At 40.1% G+C, this 18,433-nt stretch overlaps 1 protein-coding gene across 3 annotated transcripts in view; it reads right to left on the bottom strand.

Moving 5' to 3' along the window:
* Positions 1 to 295: 295 nt before the first annotated feature.
* The window catches only part of lrrtm4l2 (leucine rich repeat transmembrane neuronal 4 like 2), a 33,898-nt gene continuing 15,760 nt past the window's right edge, over positions 296 to 18,433 (bottom strand). For 2 of the 3 annotated variants that reach the window (XM_035380152.1, XM_035380151.1), the window contains exons 3-4: positions 16,217 to 17,829; positions 296 to 2,293 (exon numbers count right to left, since the gene is read on the bottom strand). In XM_035380152.1, the coding sequence (XP_035236043.1) occupies positions 2,228 to 2,293; positions 16,217 to 17,829 (1,679 nt within the window). In that variant the 3' untranslated portion in view covers positions 296 to 2,227. Of the gene's footprint in view, positions 2,294 to 16,161; positions 17,830 to 18,433 lie in introns of all 3 variants that reach the window. The other variant, XM_035380153.1, reaches the window with a different exon arrangement.

Here is an 18,433-nt window from a genome sequence, read left to right as displayed (position 1 = left end):
ATCAGACACGAGATGGGTATCAACCTTAATTGGAAATTGAAAAGCCCACCGAGGCTTGGCACGGCATTCTTGATACGTCAGCACAGGAAACGAAATGAGAGGAGGTACGGTGGTACTTACTGGAAATGGCTGCCCGCACTGCTGTTGTAGCAAGCAGCTGCAAAAGCATAAGGCTGTTGACTGTAAAACCATTTAACTTGCTCTTCTTTTTCACGCACGCTGTGAACTAATAGCCTGCTTGATTAAGTGGCACAAAAATATACATCTCCATGAGAGAGCAGTAAACCTGCTCAGCATCTTTTTATAAAGTGTTTATTATTTTGCACATGTACTTATTTATTTTATTTTTTTTACACAATAATCTCATTATAAAAAAAACATTACAGACTTTCATTTCAGTGACAATTCATATAATTCATTAAAAAATATCTATACATTTTTAAAGGGTGGGGGTCACTCGGGACAAAGAAACACTGTGTACACTGTGAAGTACAAAATGATTTTCATTTACTGTTCACTGCTATCTTCCACAGAACAGCAGTGTAGAGGGGCTTCAGCTGGTTTCAGAGTACTGTCCATGACGACATGATAGCAATCAATGTAACTGGGCACTGAGACTGCATTGGAGTATATTTGCATTGCATTCTTTTGTTAAACAGACGGAAAATAAGAGGTGAGCCATAATTTAAATGTTCTGGCCCAATCTCGCTACCAACACCTGAGGCTGCAGCATGGCTCATAATTCCATCTTCAGAAAGATCAGGCTTACGGCAACTAGGTGTAATCCATCAAACTGTCCGGGGCTTATAGCAGGTTGATTTCATGTTACAGACAGAGTGCACTGCGTGAATGTTTTAGTGGGCGCACTGGTAAGGTCACACCTTCAGAACATCCCCACCTGACCCAGTGGGATATGGCATTGTCCAACCGTTCTTTATAACCATTCGGACACCCAGTCAGCTTCTTAAATAGTTTTATAATTCCTCAGGTAAAATCCTTTCCTTTACTCCTGCATTTGTTATTGGTTCATTTGGTTCTGTTTTCAAGCTGTCAGAAGTCCGCATCCACTGCCGTGAAAGAATAGGCTTTTTCTATTTCTGAAATTAAGCAGACACAACAGTTCACTTACGTCCCACGCGATGCCATTGTGTTGCTTGCAGCAGCTTCTAAATTGCTGTTAGAAAATTCCTCATTGATAAAAAATGGAAACAGCTCCGGATTCTTAAATCCCATGTTCTTAATTGTAGTTTAGAATCACCGAAAAGAGATTTATTTATTTTTTTTGTCAAATTTCAATAGTTTCTTGATCCATCAAAAGGTATGGTGCAGGGGGAACTGAAAAATGCTGTCTGGTTTTTAGAAAAGAGGTAACCAAACCTGGCTGCTAACCAATTCTGAATTCCCCTATCTGAATAAAATAATAGTGAAGCTTTACCAGGCAGGTTTCTCAGCAGCCTTCTTTTGTCCTTTTTCAAATGAACTCACAAAAAAATCTAACTCTTCCGGTATAAGAGCTTCCAAGAACTTCTGCATGCGCAACAGAGAATCCTCTGCCCACTCAAAGTCCTCCTCAGAGGTGTCATTGAACAACCTGAACTGTACCCATAGAGCAATGACGGATCTGCATGTGCTGTGGAGACATGCTCATAGGCATGAGAGCTGTCTGTATACCAGTACCTTTCCAGTTGCCTTGATGGAGGAACTAGCGGAAGAGTACATAGTTATTAAACAAATACATCTGCCTATTCACCGAACACTTCTTCGTTCTTCATATGCTTTTTAATTGGCTCCAACACTGTTGCATTTTTCTGCGATTTGTATGATTTTAATTGACATTTTTGAATGGTCTTTTTTGTATCTCACCTTCTTTTTGGATGAATGCTGCTCTTCCCACAGTACAGCTTCCATATTTCCGACAACCAGTTTATACATGGTGTTCATAGCAGGAAATCCATTGCGACTCTAATCTAGTTAAGGAGAAACCTCTATTCATTATGGATGGGTGGGAGATACAGGTGGTGATTCAGCACAATTTACCCTAAAGCTATTTCAGGGGGTGGTTTGATGGCTGCTTCACATAACCGCAGAAGCAATCACCGGAGTCTGTTTTCATCGGAAGGAGGAGAAAAATCTCTGAGATGGGCAAGCGCAGAGGACCATGGGATAGACAAGTTCTACGCATGACCCTCCTGTCTGCGGTCGATCTGGTGGACATACACTTTCTGTTTCAGTGAATCGTCGGAATATCCCCAAGCCAAGCTCCTGGTAGTGGTCTAGGACAAATGTATTCACTCTGGGGGGAAGAAATGAGACATCATACAATTAAAAACAATTACTGCAGTATGTGATGGTCTTGCAATTACAACTCTAATGACGAACATATGTGGAGTTAATTGAAGCAGCACAATATCAGAGTTTATTGCAGCAGCACAGAGAAATATACTAAAACAAATTAGCATTTGCAATTAGAAATATGATGAAGAACTACTAAGCTTCACATTTTTTCTCTGTCACTGTTTTAAGTTAAGGTGATTCAATCTAAGCCTGTAAACACTGGCAGAGGAGATAAACATATTCATTATTTGAATTCATTTAAAAAATATGAATCAACTTTGAGCAGATTCAATAAAAATAGTTCCATTCTGTCATTGGAATCTTGCTTACATTTCCTCTTATCTTAAATAGAACTACCTTAATGAATACTAATTAACACTGTACGCATTTGTTTTACAGTCCTCTCCTGCCAAGCATAAACATGTTTCCAGTTTAAAAAAATGAATTTAATTTAAATGAGTTTAATCCTTGTGGTGTCCTCAGGGTCAAAAATGACGCTATACAGAGTTTAACACCACTGAAAACCCCTGCAATTAAAAATGTTCAGTGTGAAATGACTTTTCCTGGAGTGACCCAACCTTTTTGAAGTCATTTTTATATTTTTATTAAAGTGGTTCACCATCAGGGTACAAAGATTGTATTATTGAGCCTTTTTAACCTTGCGGTAATAAAATCAGAAGTCATATTGAAAGTTAAGTGCCATCTATTACAGCAAAAAAAATCAATTATGATGTGCGATTTGTAGTAAAAATGAGTGCGGTACAAGAAATAGTCTCTCTGGACTGTGAAGTAGGAAAACAGTTATTCACTAATTTATTGATAAGTGAAAGGTTATTTCTACGTGAAAAATATTGGTTTTGAAATTCAATGAAGAGGCTTCATCACAGGGACCGGGTGAGGGTGGGTCATTTTTGTCCCTGTGGACATGTGTAACATGCGTAATAAGAAGACAACACAGTGGTTGAATACAAATATAAATCATGACCATTTTCTCTTCCTTGCCATATATTTTGTATTCTTGCTGGAGGTAATAATGTGACATATTTCGCAGTTTGCCCCTTAGTTTACACATATCCAATATAAAGGTGAGAAACTATGTATTAATATAATAATTTATATGTATGAAGAGCAATGACAGAAGGGATTTATTTTCCCCCAAAGCCGTTCAACCCCCACACACCCTATAAAATAATAACACAGGCATAGCAAACAAATAAATCCCTGCATATTACAGTCGGTTCAACTCCAATTATACTGCAGTGCATAGCACTACTCTGTGTTCACCTTGAGTGCACAGTTAAATTGTTGAATCTTAATGGTTATTTTTTGACTCAAATGCTGTGAGTGGTGAATTAATTTTTTAACAAAAGGCACAAAAATCCCCATAGAAACAAAAATAACAGATGAGGCTCATTCCAGAGGTTACTTCCTAGCATTTCATAATCATGCGATTTTCATTTCAACCGGAGAACAACAAAGCGCAGCAAAGCAAAACAAAACAAACAACAACCACAAAAAAAAAAAACCTGTGTGTCTAAGACACCTGGTATATTTGAGACAAATCTGATGGTAGGATGGTAGGAAGGTAATTGCAAATGTTAAAAGCTAGATATGCACAGCAAATAATGTACTGAGATCACAGCGCCAGCATTTCTTGCAAACCTTTGATCCCACAGAGCATAGTGCTCGAAATAAAATCTCATATACATATATCTTTGGAGGTCATTTCATGTTTTTAGAGGTTCTCTAAAGTAACAAAAGATGGGAGATTTATGAAGCTGGGAAACTCCTTTAAAATAAACTAAACAGTATCATGAATTTTTTTTAAAACTTATTTATACATGTTTTCTGCTTTCATGGAGTTATCTCACTGAAATGAACATGATGCTTCAAGCATTTACATGTTACAATACACGGTTATTGCACTTGCTTTGGACCTTAAATGTGTCATATTGATGCCCTGTGGCAAATTACCACCTGTATTTTGACAGGAACCTCTTGGCAAGTAGTATATTCACACTTCCCATGGCAACGAAACTCTGATAATATGAGCACAGATGCAAGAATGCCCTGCAGATAAGGGGACAGGCCCTTGAGATAAACACTCACTGCAATCAGCTCCCTGAAATCTATGTGAATTATCATAAAAGCATACAATATGGAAACCATATGTTTAGCTTCTGAGATATCGTTTTAGCCCAAGGTCCAATTTATCACCACATCTTGCAACATAAGTTCATCATCTGACTATACAGCTGTGCCAATTTCAAATCTGCTGGTTATTTCATGCACAATGCATTATAAGTAGCTACGTCTATGAACTTCCAAGATTATGAGACAATTCCACTACCCCCTCCCCCCCTACACTTTTTCAGAAGATATTTTTTAATATATTGTGTTTTATACACAGTCCCCCCATTTCAGGTCACCGTAACGCTTGGGACAAATGACTTCACAGGTGCTCCTGATTAGTCATGTGTGTTAAATTGCGGCCTTAGTGCAGGTATAAGAGAGCTTTCAGTATCTAATCTTGATTACCTTTGTTGTCTGTTATTGGTGTAAATATGAGGACCAGACCTGTACCAATGAAAGTCATGGAAGCAGGAAGAGACATATGCTAAACCTTAGGCTTATCAAAATTAATTGTTTTGAACAACAACGCCTGTACAACAAATCAGAAACACTCTTCAGCAGGCATGCGTGTCACTGACTACTGTCCACGGAAGACTTCACAAATATAACTACAGAGGCTACACTGCAAGATGCAAACCACTAGTTAGCCGCACAAGCAGGATGGATTGGGTACAGTTTGCTAAGAAGTACCTAAAAGAGCCTACAGAGTTCTGGAAGTGTGGAGGCCGCAAGGAACTGCACCAAGATCCAAAGCATCCCCGCCCCCCCCACCTCATCTGGTGGGGGTGTTATGGTTTGGGCAAGTATGACCTCCAAAAGTGCTGCCTTTTCTTCATTGATGATGTAACTGCTGATAGCAGCAGAATGAATTCTAAAGTGTACAGAAGCATCTTATATGCTCAAGTTCCAGCAAATGCCTCCAAACTCACTGGACAGTGTTCCATCCTATAGAAAGACAATGATCCCAAACATACTTCAAAGCAATAAAGGAGTTTTGAAAAGCCAAAAATGGGAAAACTGTTGACTGGCCAAGTTATTCACCCAATTTGAATCAAGCAGGAGCTGAAGATGGCTACAGTACAGGCCTGGCAGAGCATCCTCAAAAGCTGAGAATATACAACACGGTCCAATATCTCCAATAGGTGCTCAATTGGGTTGAGATCTGTTGACTGCGTAGACCATAGCATATGATTCACACAATGTCCATACTCATCAAACCATTCAGTGACCTCTCATGCCCTGTGAATGGGGGCACTGTCATCCTGGATGAGACTACTCCCATCAGGAGAGAAATGTTTCCTCAAAGTGGTCTCTTCCAGGATGACAGTGCCCCTTTCCACAGGGCATGAGAGGTCATTGAATGGTTTGATGAGTAGGAAAATTATGTGAATCATATGCTATGGCCTTCGCAGTCAATAGATCTCAACCCAATTGAACATCTATGGGCTCTCCACCACCATAATCAAACCACCAAATGAGGGAATATCTTTTGGAATAACGATGTCCCATCGCTCCAGTACAGTTCCAGAGACTTGTAGAATCCATGCCAAGGTGCACTGAAGCTATTCCGGCATCTTGTGGTGGCCCAACACCCTTACTAAGACACTTTTCCTTTAATTTGTCACCTGTCTGTGTGTGTGTATATATATATATATATATATATATATATATATATACATATACACACACACATATGTAATGTAAGTAAACAAGCTACAATTAATTACTTTTCACTGTGAATTATGACAAAGCACCCATGAGGATGGCAGTGAAAGGTTAATGTCCCACAACGTTAATGTTCATTTCACCTTCATTAAGGAATGCTTCTCATAGGGGTGGCAAATACTGCAGTAGTTGCAATAAACAACAGATAAATGAATACATTAATAACAATGGATGGCAGCTATACATTTCCTTGTATCTCAGGATCTCAAAAAAAGGAAGGGGAGTAGACATGCCTGAATTGGTGGAGAAGGATTATTGTTCATTTTGAACAGGAAAACATCCCATTGAAAGGTAATGGCAAACCTTGGATTTTATTAACTAGCCATTCAATAACCATCACTATTTTAATAACTCAGTGACAGTAACCACAATTCACTGATGTTATATTAATTACTTTTTCCGAAGAATTTTATTGTCACTTCATAGCTGACGTAAGTGCATTATTGCTAATCCATTCTTCTTTGTACATTTCCCCTGGCTTCATTTCACTGTCTTCTGACATGTTCTTCACACTAGGAGAACACTGTTTTATAATGAGTTTTTAACAGGCTCTTTTTTAGACAAACTCAAGGCAGTCGAGGGAAAGGGGGAAAACAAGGCTAAACACAGAAATTAAATGCCTTTTCTCTATCAGGAAGTTGTGAGGTTTAGAAAAGAAGAATCTTTTTTTGCATACAACAATAGGTGAAAACAAGTATCAGTTATTGTCACATGTGATGTGAATTACTGTCATATTGTTCTACTTTATATCAAAACTATTACTTTTCTGATACAATAATAACATATTGTAACATTCTAGTATAACAGTATTTATAATAACATGATTACATTACTTCTAAGACAAAATCTACATACATTTTGAAAAGATATTGCATTAGTGATGTTGTGTGAATAAATTAGGCAGTGAACAGTTTTTTGCTTCAAAGCTCCAACATAATTTTTACCCCTGCTGTTTTTCTTTTAATATCGACACAATAGATTTGCGACCTGTCCAGGGTGTATTTCTGCCTGTTGCCCAATGCATGCTGGGATAAGCTCCAGCACCCCCCGCGACCCTGAGCAGGATAAGTGGGCATAGATAATGGATGGATGGATGGCTATCGACACATCACAACAAGATGTCTCCCATTGAAAAAACAGTGTTAGAAAGTATTGCCACAATATGATGGCACAGTTTAGACCACCGTGGCAAAACAACCTGCTCTTCCATTGTTTTTCTGCTTAGCCATTGCTTATAATCCCTTAAAATTGATTTTACAGTTGTTTTCACCACATATTCTTCAATTCTTTTTGGAATGCACCCATAGACAAAAAAATAAAATTCATTTCGAAAGGCAAGCACTAAAAGCATAAATGCACAGGTGCATAAATCTTCATTGCTAAAGTACCTCTCTTTGCTTGGACATTGAAATTACTCATGTTGAAATTCAGACTGAGAGACAAGGCACCCGACTGCTAACAACGCCATTAAACACATCAACAACAGCACTTCTAAAAGTTTTCACACAAATCTCTTTTACATTAAGCAGTCATGCTGCGAAATGTGAAGGGGGGAGAGGGACATAAATTGTTTGCATAAACACATGGGTAACTGACTGCCTCAGTAAGCCTGAATACCCAAACCATGTCGATTTGAAGGGTTTCAGCTATTTTTTCAAGTTGCGGTGAAAATGACTGTACTGTATTTTTAAAAGAATATATCAAAAGCCATCTCACTGAGTGGTCTGCAGCCAGTGATGGATTGGGCAATAATGATGACTGATGATGATTATGAGGATGACGATGATGATGGATAGGTAATGGATGATATTATATGTAAGAAAGAAGAAGTAATGGCATTTTGGTGGAGTCATGGAGCTAGCTCATTAATGCACATGGAAAAAGATAATAGACATGCATAGACAAAAAAACACGTACGTACTCTCTCTCATACTCATGCATGCACATGAACATACCGTCTGCTGTGCTGATATTTAATGCCCATGGAGAAACAAAATACAGAGACCCTTATGGGAGTTTAACAAAGGACATTTTGGATGGAAGTAGGGACATAAAAGACAAGCACACGAATGGGTGATGAATGAGTGGGGTTTGCAAGTATTATAGTTTCAATTCAGTAAAATGAACCAAATTATATCATATTTTTTAGAATAGCATGATGGAAATTGTGTGCACATGTTAATATGAAGCCTTAGGGTCATGTCTGCAAGTGACAAATGTGGATTCTGATGTGGTATCTTGTCCCTGATAAAACCAAACTAATGGAATATTCTCACTCAGTCCAAAGGAACACTATATTCCAAGAATCTGCAGCTGTGCTGCAAGGTTTAAATATTGAAATTCATAATAAAAAGCAAAATCATTCTAATCCACCCCACTGAGGCTAACAGTTTCATGCCACTGTTATTGTCTTTTTTTGTACGAACTTCCTCTTTTCATTCACAGGGGCTTTCATTAACATTTTTTCTTCATTTTTTTATTGTTGGGCAAGGGCTCAAAGCAACTGCACAATTGTCTGGGTAACAGTAAACCATATCGTGTGCGCGTTTTATTGTATTTTTAGCCATTATAAAACATGTGCACAGACATTTATTTTTATTTTTGTATTCTGCAAACCCTATCTAGTGTGTAAGGGAGATGAAGAGAGGCAGGGCAAGATTATGGGCATGTAGGTCAGGCTTGTGTTGGTGCTGCCTGACTGATGTGGCTAAAACTTACAGACAGGCAGCATGCAAATACATGCCCACAGGAAATGAAGCAAAATGTAGGTCTTGACAAACCCCCTCACATAGTAGCTTACACGGTACTTAAACAGGAACCCTGAGACATGTGATGAATAAGTAAAAAACAAGGACAATGACAGATGCGTTCCAAAGTGTTAACTTATGTGGACCCACAACCGTTACATGCTCTTCACAGAAAAGGACCATTTACAATGCATGATAAATCCATTCCAATCCTTCAGCTTCTCTGTGAAGTGTGTGGTTATTAGATCCCAGTGTCACAGCGAGCTTTAATAAGTTACATAATTAAAATGGTCCCTGTTTTATAATTCATGCGGCTGGTGTTTTCAGTCCTCTCGCGCTGCTTGAGTAACGGAGCAGGCTAAACATTTCTCTTGTGTGCTGCGTATTAACCCTAACTGAACATGACCTTTGGAGGAAGCAAGATGGAATCCATCTGTCTGAAACTAATTTGAGTTTAGGTTAAAAGCCAGATTTAAGAGTCACGATCTAACACCACTGGCCATAACTTCTTTTCAGCTTAGAATTTTAGTGCAGTGAAATGGTTTAATGCATTTATTTTGAACAGAATATAGTCCATAGCAGGACCATAGATTTAAGCTTCCTGAAGGGACCTTAATTAAATTATGGCCTAAATTATTAGAACTGAGACTGTGATACATCAGATAGCACTGAGGTCTCAAGTACTGAAACTAGAACATAGCTGCTTGGTTGTAGAGACAAAAGCGCTCAGATTGCGGAACTGGTACTCCTTCAGCCAGATTTGTTGCTGCTGATCAGTGGGCAGCGGACACACATTTTGTCTGAGGTCCAGCTCATCTGATTGAGTTGGATACCTCAACAACGTAAACAACCTTTCGCACCCTGGCATGGAAATGTTGTTTTTAATCAGTGCCTATCCCCCTTTGTGAATTCATTCCTGATCCACTGCCCAATTTAATTTCACTTGATGTCGTGGGGAGGCAGGCAAGATGGAAAGACAGAGGGAGAGAGAAAGAAAGGGAGGGGGGGCTTTTGAACAGAATGGGGGCCAGTGGGGCTTTTCTAATAAGAAAAGCGGCCTGCCCCCTGGAGGCCCCCCGTGAGCACGGTTGCTGTCGCCCGTGCCTCTCTCAGCTCCCGCGACTCTGTGGGAGTGCCTCCCTTCCAGATTGAGACGAGCCGTCGCAGCGCGGGGGAGGGGCGGCGTGTCACGAGCTCCAGCTAGTGCGCCGGGCGGGCCAGAAAGGAGAAGGTGAGCAATTAAGGGCTTTTGAAGCAGACGGGGGCTACCAGGCAGGTAAAATGGCGAGCGACACATCCGAGATCTCTCCCATTTGCTACGGCAGTGCGCGGCCGCAAGTCCGCCGTTTCCGGCTGTGCGGAACCTCTTGCCGAGGCACATCGGCTTTAAGGCCTGGAGCCTCTCGAAAAACGACATATTCCCATGTCTAATCTTGCCTAATTTTGCCTTCACTTGATGGACCAATGGCGGCAGCCGCAGCCGCTAATGAATCTAAATCAAGTTACGCGGTTTGCGTTCAGGATGCTAAGTGAGACATCACACGGGGCCCCGCGGGCCCTAAGCTCCACTGCCTTCCTGACTTCAGCGAGAGCTTTGTGGAATGACAAGGCGCGGGCATTTGCATGGTGCCGTGATGTCTCTGTTTGACGGAGGCCTGAGTACAAATAAAAGGGGACAACAATAAAGAGCAGTATTTATTTCCCCCAGTTCTGAAGTTGGAATTGATTGTTTTAAACTGATAACAGTTTTATACTCTATATAAAAAATGCCTAATGCAACCTTGGGTTTCCAAATAGTAAAACAATCTCTTAACATTTAAGTAGCTGGTATTCCCACTCTCCCCCATAAAATAGAATAACTTTTCAGGGCTTTTTATGTCTTTAATGTATTAACAGCTTGCAAACTCAATGTTCTCCGCTGCCAGACCCTTCAGAAAATCTGATAAAGTTATTGTAAGCTACAAGCACATCTCAACAACCTTTTCATGGGTCTCAAGCAAAGCTCCCATATCAGTACAAACCCACAGAAAAATTAAATTGGACTGGATCAAATATTCATTACCAGGTCTCTATGGTAGGCACTTACACATTTAATGGCCAGTTACCATAAAGCTTACAAGAGGCTGTAGGGAGTGGATGGATAAATTGCTTTATTAAATGATATTCAAGGGAAATGAGATGTACAGGGAGGAATAACTGCAGGGCGTGCACAGTCTAGCCTGTGCTGAAAACATATGGAACCTCTGCAATTCTATAGGGGAAAGTCTGATTAGCCAAAGTGTAAAATGGAGGCTAAAAGCCTGGTGACAGACAAGTTCAGTGACTCAGCTTTTTAGATTTATATATCTACAGATATATACAGATCTTTTCTGGTGGCACTGCTGGACGCCGGTTGTGGAGGATTGTTGTGAAACAAGCGTGCACGTTTTTTTAAGCTTATACAGCATTACACTGGCACATTTATCCCTGGACTTATTGCCTTTTCAAACAAGTATGAATAAACATTGCATTAATATATCAGCAAGTGACTAAAAAAACGACCTCTCAATTTTATTTAGATATACAATCATACTAATTTGATGTTCTGTACCTGAAGTTACAAAAGGGTCACTGCAAGGTCAGTATAATTTTGAAATCGCCAGTAGCTGGGGTACAGCGTGAGGGGAATATTAATTGCCCTCGGGAGATAAATAATGGCTCAAATTTTATTTTATTTATTTATTTTTGCCGCGCAGTTTGCTTGTGCAGTCGTTCCTAAAATTAAGCACAGGCTGGCACTTTGATTTGCTGTTCTGACCTACACTTTCTAACAGCTGTCTCTTCTGTCACTACAGCATATCGCATAGGGCTTCAACATAGCTTTACACGGCTCCACTGGGAGATTGCATACAGCACTGCAACCGCAATCAAAAGGCCCAGAGATTGAAGTCTTCAATGGAATAATGCTCTCGTCAGGTTTTTATTGAGTTTATGTACCTTCCTAAATGATTTAATATTGCCAAATAAAGAAAACAGCTTTTTACCAAGCCCCCCAACTCACTCATCCAGCCGTCTCCTAACAGATGGCAGTACATCAAGATATTTAAAGTTTAAAGTTGAAGCACAGATTTATGCAGTTTTCATCGCATTTCCAATAACCTTATACTTTGCGAGGAATATTCACTTTCACTCATAACTTGCAAGACATTTATTCATGACGATTTGCAATCCCTAAAGATTTATTGTGTTATGAATTCTAATTAGTCAATTGTCCCCACCCCACCATATTCCTAAGCTAAACTTCAGTACTTGTAAAATGATATTAGCTGATATACTGTATGCCTTTAAGGAAGACACTAAAGCACTGAACAAGAGCCACTTAAATGAGGGGAATCATGCGTTGATACAAATGAATTAAATTAGTCACGCACCAATATAAGGAAAAAAGACATGCCCTGCAGGTCTTGGAAGGGCTTTGCTGGTCAAAAAAGTCATTTTAATTAAGAGCTGGAAGGACTGAGGCATTTCATGAATTATTTAAGAATCAACTTTCTATAGTTCAAGTAAAACATTATATGCAACCTTATAATCAATGCAACTGAAAGCAAGGAGAGAAAGGAGTCTTATCAAACCAAAATGACATTATGAATACAAGGCATTAAAACTTTGCAACTACTGTAAGACTAAAACGTGAATTACATATTGTGGCTCCAGTTAGCATGTCATGCATTTGAATTATTCAAGCAAACAGTTGGAGTCTTTGATGTCCTACTTTTTATTTTATGCAGAATAAGTAAATAAATAGATTATTTTAATCCGGATTTCAGCTGTTAAAAGCCTGTACTGCTTACCATAAATAATCCATTTTGATATTTCAGCAGGTGTCCATGTGTACACATTGATAAAAAAAATGCTATTTGGGGAAAATAAATGTGGGTTTTCAGATTAAACAGAAATGAACCAGAATTTTTATCCTTAGATAATTTATTTAATTGACTATTTGCTTCAACAACAAAAATGCTTCCCATTGTGACGGAAGATAACCCAGAATTTAAAATGGACAAATGGCTCACATTTCAAACACATATGATGTCTCTGTTATACTTTTATTACACAAAAACTAGGGGTGCATTCCAACTGCTTATTTTCTTACCTCCCTTTCATGTCATTCCCTTGTCTCACTTCCTACTATGGAAGGCCAAAAATACATTAAACTGACGTCTGGAATCACGCGTTATCAATGAGAGTGTGTTCCTAACCGCTTAATTTATTCATCCTTTGTCTCCAAGACATTCCAATCCATTAAATGCTCCTTCAGTGAGATAGGAGCTAGCAAGCTCCTGAAGAATTTTTGAGCAAGGAAACAAGAGTGCATCCTTTGCGGCACTATTTTTTTGGAACGCGTGACATATAATGACCGACCTGTGGTTCCACCTCTCCCCATCTGCCACATCTGTAACTGATGTGGCTACAAACTGACACTTGAAAGCAAAGACGTTCCAATTGCCTTATGCACGTTTCCTCGATTCCTTCTTCCTCACATCCTTTCCTTGCTTTCTTTCCTCAGATGGGTGAGGTTAGGAGCAAGGAAAGGAAGCAAGTAGATTAAATAAGCGAATGGATTGAGCCCACATTGACAATGCGTGTTTCCAGATGTCAATGTAACGCACTGTAATTTTGACCCCTATGGCCTTCCATACTAGAAAAGGAGGCAAGGAAAGGAAGCAAGGGGTGAAAAAATAAGCAGGTGGGATTTGTCCAAGATAAAACGGAATGTGGGATGTCAGAACCTTCGTTTTTCAGATGAGCACCCATGTAGCATTCTATGGGAAGCACATTATACCCTTATCATTGACTAGGTTAGGGAGACCTTTCTATGGGAGTTTTAGTCACTTGTATACATGGCTAATTCATGGACATAACTAGTGTGCTGATGTGTATGATGACCCATTCCACTACACTGTGACCTTGGCCAAAATGTTGAAGACTGTAGCATAATAGAATACAATGGACAAAGACATGTTTCATATGGGAGTCATACAGTATGTTCATTTACACTGTATTTTCTCTTATTTTTTCCACAGCTTTGCACATTTTTCTGCTGGTAAGACTTATCACTTTTCAAATTACAGTATCCAGAATTGAATGGTAAACAACAATATATGTTATTCCCCACGAGGGGAACACTAGTACAGATTTTTACAGTAATGATTTTTTAGGTTAGTTCTTCCAACGTTTCCATATTCTCTTTGACACAAATATGTCATAGATTCAGTCCTCATAAGAATTGTTGGTGAAAAGGTTACAAAATTGAAAATAGTAGACCATAATAATTAATATTTAAAAAATTAGAAATTTCCAAATATAGAAACAATTCACTAATAAATCTGGGCAAGCAGGCCCCTTTTAGAGTTTAGAATTATGTAGCAATAGGTGAAGCAGTTCACATTGTACATTCCATAAACATACACAAGAAACAATAATAAGATCATTCCATCTCATATTTGTATCTGTGATTTTACATGTCAAATCTGGTTGAATTAAAAATTTCAGTCTTTTTTTTTTTTCTTTTCTCGTGTACAGTAAATGAGGTGCTCTGTGTTATGGAAATAACTGACAATGACTGACCCTGTGCCCTCCCACCTAGCAAAATGTGTACATTGTACATGTTATTACATTTTTAAAATACTTAATGAAGCTCTGAAACTGAAATACTTTATCACTAATTGCTGATATTCACTGAGGTTGTTTAGTGTTTATTTAGAAGAGTAATCTCAGAGATTACTCAGAGAATATGTTATACAATAATAATATTCAATTATTTAACTGGCTGGAATAATTTACAATTAAAGAAATGAAAAATTAGAGAGTTCATGTTCTGTGATTAATTCTGGCATAAGCAATGAAAGCAACATTATGCTAAACAAGCATCAACAGTGAAGTATCACCCTGTTTATGAGTAGATGTTAATTCCATAAAGTGTATAGATGTTGAGTAATGTTTTAAATGTATTGCCATCACCTTGATTAAGTTATAATTATCATTTGTAAATCAACATACATGATAATCAATCATTCATGAATGACCAATTCATCAAACTGCCACCAAAACATTGAGTAAAATATTCAAAATCCATAGCCCTTATTTATTCAGAAAACATACACTTCATTCATAGAAAGATCAATATGAAGTATATATGATCTCAGACATTTTATGAATGCCATTTACTTAAAAAAAATAAAATCTTGTAAAATCTAAACTAAGCTGCATGCATCATCTTGCCAATTTTCCAATTGCTGAAGATGAATCTAATTATAAACTTCATAACTCATTCTTTGTCTAGTCCATATAATTCAGAAGTCATATTTCTTCTTCGTAAATCTGCTTGAGCAGGTTGAATCTGCTCAATGAACTTTAATATAAAAACTGCCATGGGCTGTTTTGACCTCATTTAACTTTCTCCTTAATTGAAGAAATAAGTGCATTTGTTCATCCAGTGAAGATAATTATAGGAAGAGGCAAACCAAATACCTGATTTAGCACTTGTCAGAGAATACCAGGAGCAGAATTCAGTTTTAAGGTAAGTTAAAAATGTAAAAAAGTTGTCTGGATTACTTTAACTGATTTAACTTATATCACAGCAACATTTACTGACATTCTCTGTGCCTTACCACCTACCAGTAATTCCTCCACATTCAGTGACATGCAGCATGCTTAGAAATGATATCAAGGCAGAATGTTTGAAATATGTGGCGAATCACCAAAGTGCAGAGTCAGCTTGTATCTGTGCTTTAAAATGCAGCTTCTGTGCCTCTTCACATCGCGGTTGTGCAGTGACTGCACCTTAGCAGATACATGCCGTGCAAAGCAGACATGCAAGGATGGCTCTCTAAGCCACTTTTCCTCTCCAAACGTTAGCACAGAAAATGGGGAAGTACATCAGGAGAAGATGACACAACATTGGACACAAAATGAGTCACATATGCACAGACTTAAACTAAAATCACATTCCAGTAAGAAAAAGGGTGGGGGGGGGGGGAGGTGGTTGGTGGGGGGTTGTCTTAATAAGGGGTAGGCACACTTGATTCCAAGCATTCAATTTGTGAATTTTTATCAGCAAGATGGATTCAGTAATGAAGAAGCAATTAACTTGTTTTTATCACAACTGCTCAAATGGGACAGTCAAGAGTGCTTAGCCCTACTCTCAAATCAGTCTTACGGTACATTCCAAGAAAACATTTACCTCTCACTCCCAGCCGTAGAAAACGTTTTTAGAGATGGGTTTCGAAGGATCATACCTCACATTCTCTGGAGCCCGAGATGGTGCAAGTGCAGGAGCTCGTGCCATTGACCAGCACGTCCATGGTCTCAGAGTTTGTGGGGTTGTAACTCATGTAATACTCCTGCAGCTGGGAGTTGAGGTTAGGCTCAGACTCCTGCACCTTTTTCCTGCGCTTGCGGCCCATGGAGTGCTGCTGCAGCTGCCTCATGGTGTTGGGGTAGCGCTTCCACGACACGTAGATCACCAGCAGGATCAGGGACACAGACAGGAAGAGTGCCACGCTGCCTGCGATGATCTTGTGGAAGGACATATGTTCAAACTCTGGCTCTGGGGTGAATGGGAGGTTGTCGGAGGAAGGGGGGGTAGCAGGCCGAGAATTCCTGGAGTCCATGTCTGCCAGATTGGGAATTATGGGCTGTGGAAGGAACCAGCGTTTCGATGAAGTTGAAGGAGATTGAGTTGTAGTGGTAGTGGGAGGTGGTGGAGGCTGAGTGGTAGCTGCAGCTGACGTAGGAGTTAGCCTCTGGGTCGGTGCGGGGGTTGGTGCTAAAGTGTGAGTCTCCTCGCAGATAGTGTAATTCCTCACTGCCTCCATTACTTTCTCTCCCTGCAGTGACTTTGGGCTGCTGCATATCATAGTGGTGTCCTTTGTGCCTCTGAAGTTCCTCAGCCAGGCCACCAGGGGGCAGATGCTGGGGCTGCAGTCCCAGACATTGCCTGCCAGGCTTATGGTGGTCAGGGAGATCCAGGCTGTCACTGTCTCCTGGGACACATTGCTGAGCTTGTTAGACTCGAGATTGAGTATTTGTAGATGCGGCAGGCACTGGAAAACAGCTGGGTCCAGGGCTTGGATCTCATTCCCAGAGAGGTCCAACTTCTGCAAGGTGTACCAGGTCCAGGGCAAACCCTGGTTCACAGTGCGGATGCGGTTCCACTGCAGGTAGAGTGCCCGCAGGTTGGACAGGCGCGGGAAGAGGAAAAAGTTGATCCTGGAGAACTGGTTGTGCTCCAGGTGCAGCTCCGTCAGCTTGAGCAGCCCCAGGAAGGTGGTGCGGGTGAGGGTGCGCAGGCGGTTGTATCCCAGGTCCAGGAACTCCAGGCTGCGACACTCGAGGAAGGCGCGTATGGGGATGCTCTTCAGGCTGTTGGAGCGCAGGTGCAGATTCTGGAGCTTACGCAGCCCGTGGAACTGGCCCGGCTGCAGGGCCTGCAGCTGGTTGTAGGACAGGTCCAGGTTGCGCAGGTTGGGCACGGCATGGAAAGTGCTGTTGTGGAGCTGCATGATCTTGTTGGAGCTCAGGATGAGCTCCTTGAGCCTCCGCACGCCCTGGAAGGCTTGGCCGTCCACGCCGCTGATGGCATTGTGGTCCAGGTAGAGCCAGATGAGCTGGTTGAGATGGGCAAACTGGTAAGGCAGCAGACTCAGCAGGCTGTTGTAGCGCAGGGACAGACCCTGGCACCCGGCAGAAATATTTTCCGGGATATCCTGGAAGGCACCGGACTCGCAGTAAACAATCTTCCCCTCACAGCGGCAGCTCGAAGGGCACATCCTCTCCCCTGTGCAAAGGAGCACCAGAACAGAAACCTGGAGAAGGAGACATACCAGGCGCCCTTCCCAAAGTAGGAACCCTGCAACAAGGAAAGGAACAAGACAAATAACATCACAGAATGCCCCACCTGAGCTTGCCCACACAAACAGGCATCAGTGATATTTACACTGTTTCATTTCATTCCATGCTTTTAATCCTCGATTATTTCCTTAAATGAAATAATTATAATAATAATTAAAAATGTGCTTAATTTCAATTAACAACAAAAATTCAATTTATTTTTAATGAAGGATTGACTGCTAATGGTAGATAATTTTTCTGATTTAGCCTCATAACACACAGTCACCTGTGTCTTCCCTATGTGATATCCTAGCATGTACTATTTAATCTTCAAACCAGTTTTATTTTTATTCTGTTTCACTCCTTTTGCTTTGTGTGAGCTTGCAGCATACCAGAATCACATCTCTAGTCATGTACAGACATTCCAAGGGAATTGCAATGTAGCACTATAAAATAAGACATTTGTAGGTGATTTATGTATGTTACAGCAGATAAAAATGCTATTAAATATGTATACAGTTACATTTTGTTGACTAGCAGCCTTCATTATCAGTATCAAACAGCAAACATTTCTTGCCGGTTATATAGCTTCTCCTGTTCACTCAAAAATTCCAATCTATTAT

Source organism: Anguilla anguilla, chromosome 10 (assembly GCF_013347855.1).
Source record: "Anguilla anguilla isolate fAngAng1 chromosome 10, fAngAng1.pri, whole genome shotgun sequence".
Taxonomy (NCBI): Eukaryota; Metazoa; Chordata; class Actinopteri; order Anguilliformes; family Anguillidae; genus Anguilla; species Anguilla anguilla.
The sequence above is the reverse complement of the archived record's forward strand: the minus strand, read 5'-3'. Positions and strand labels throughout refer to the sequence as shown.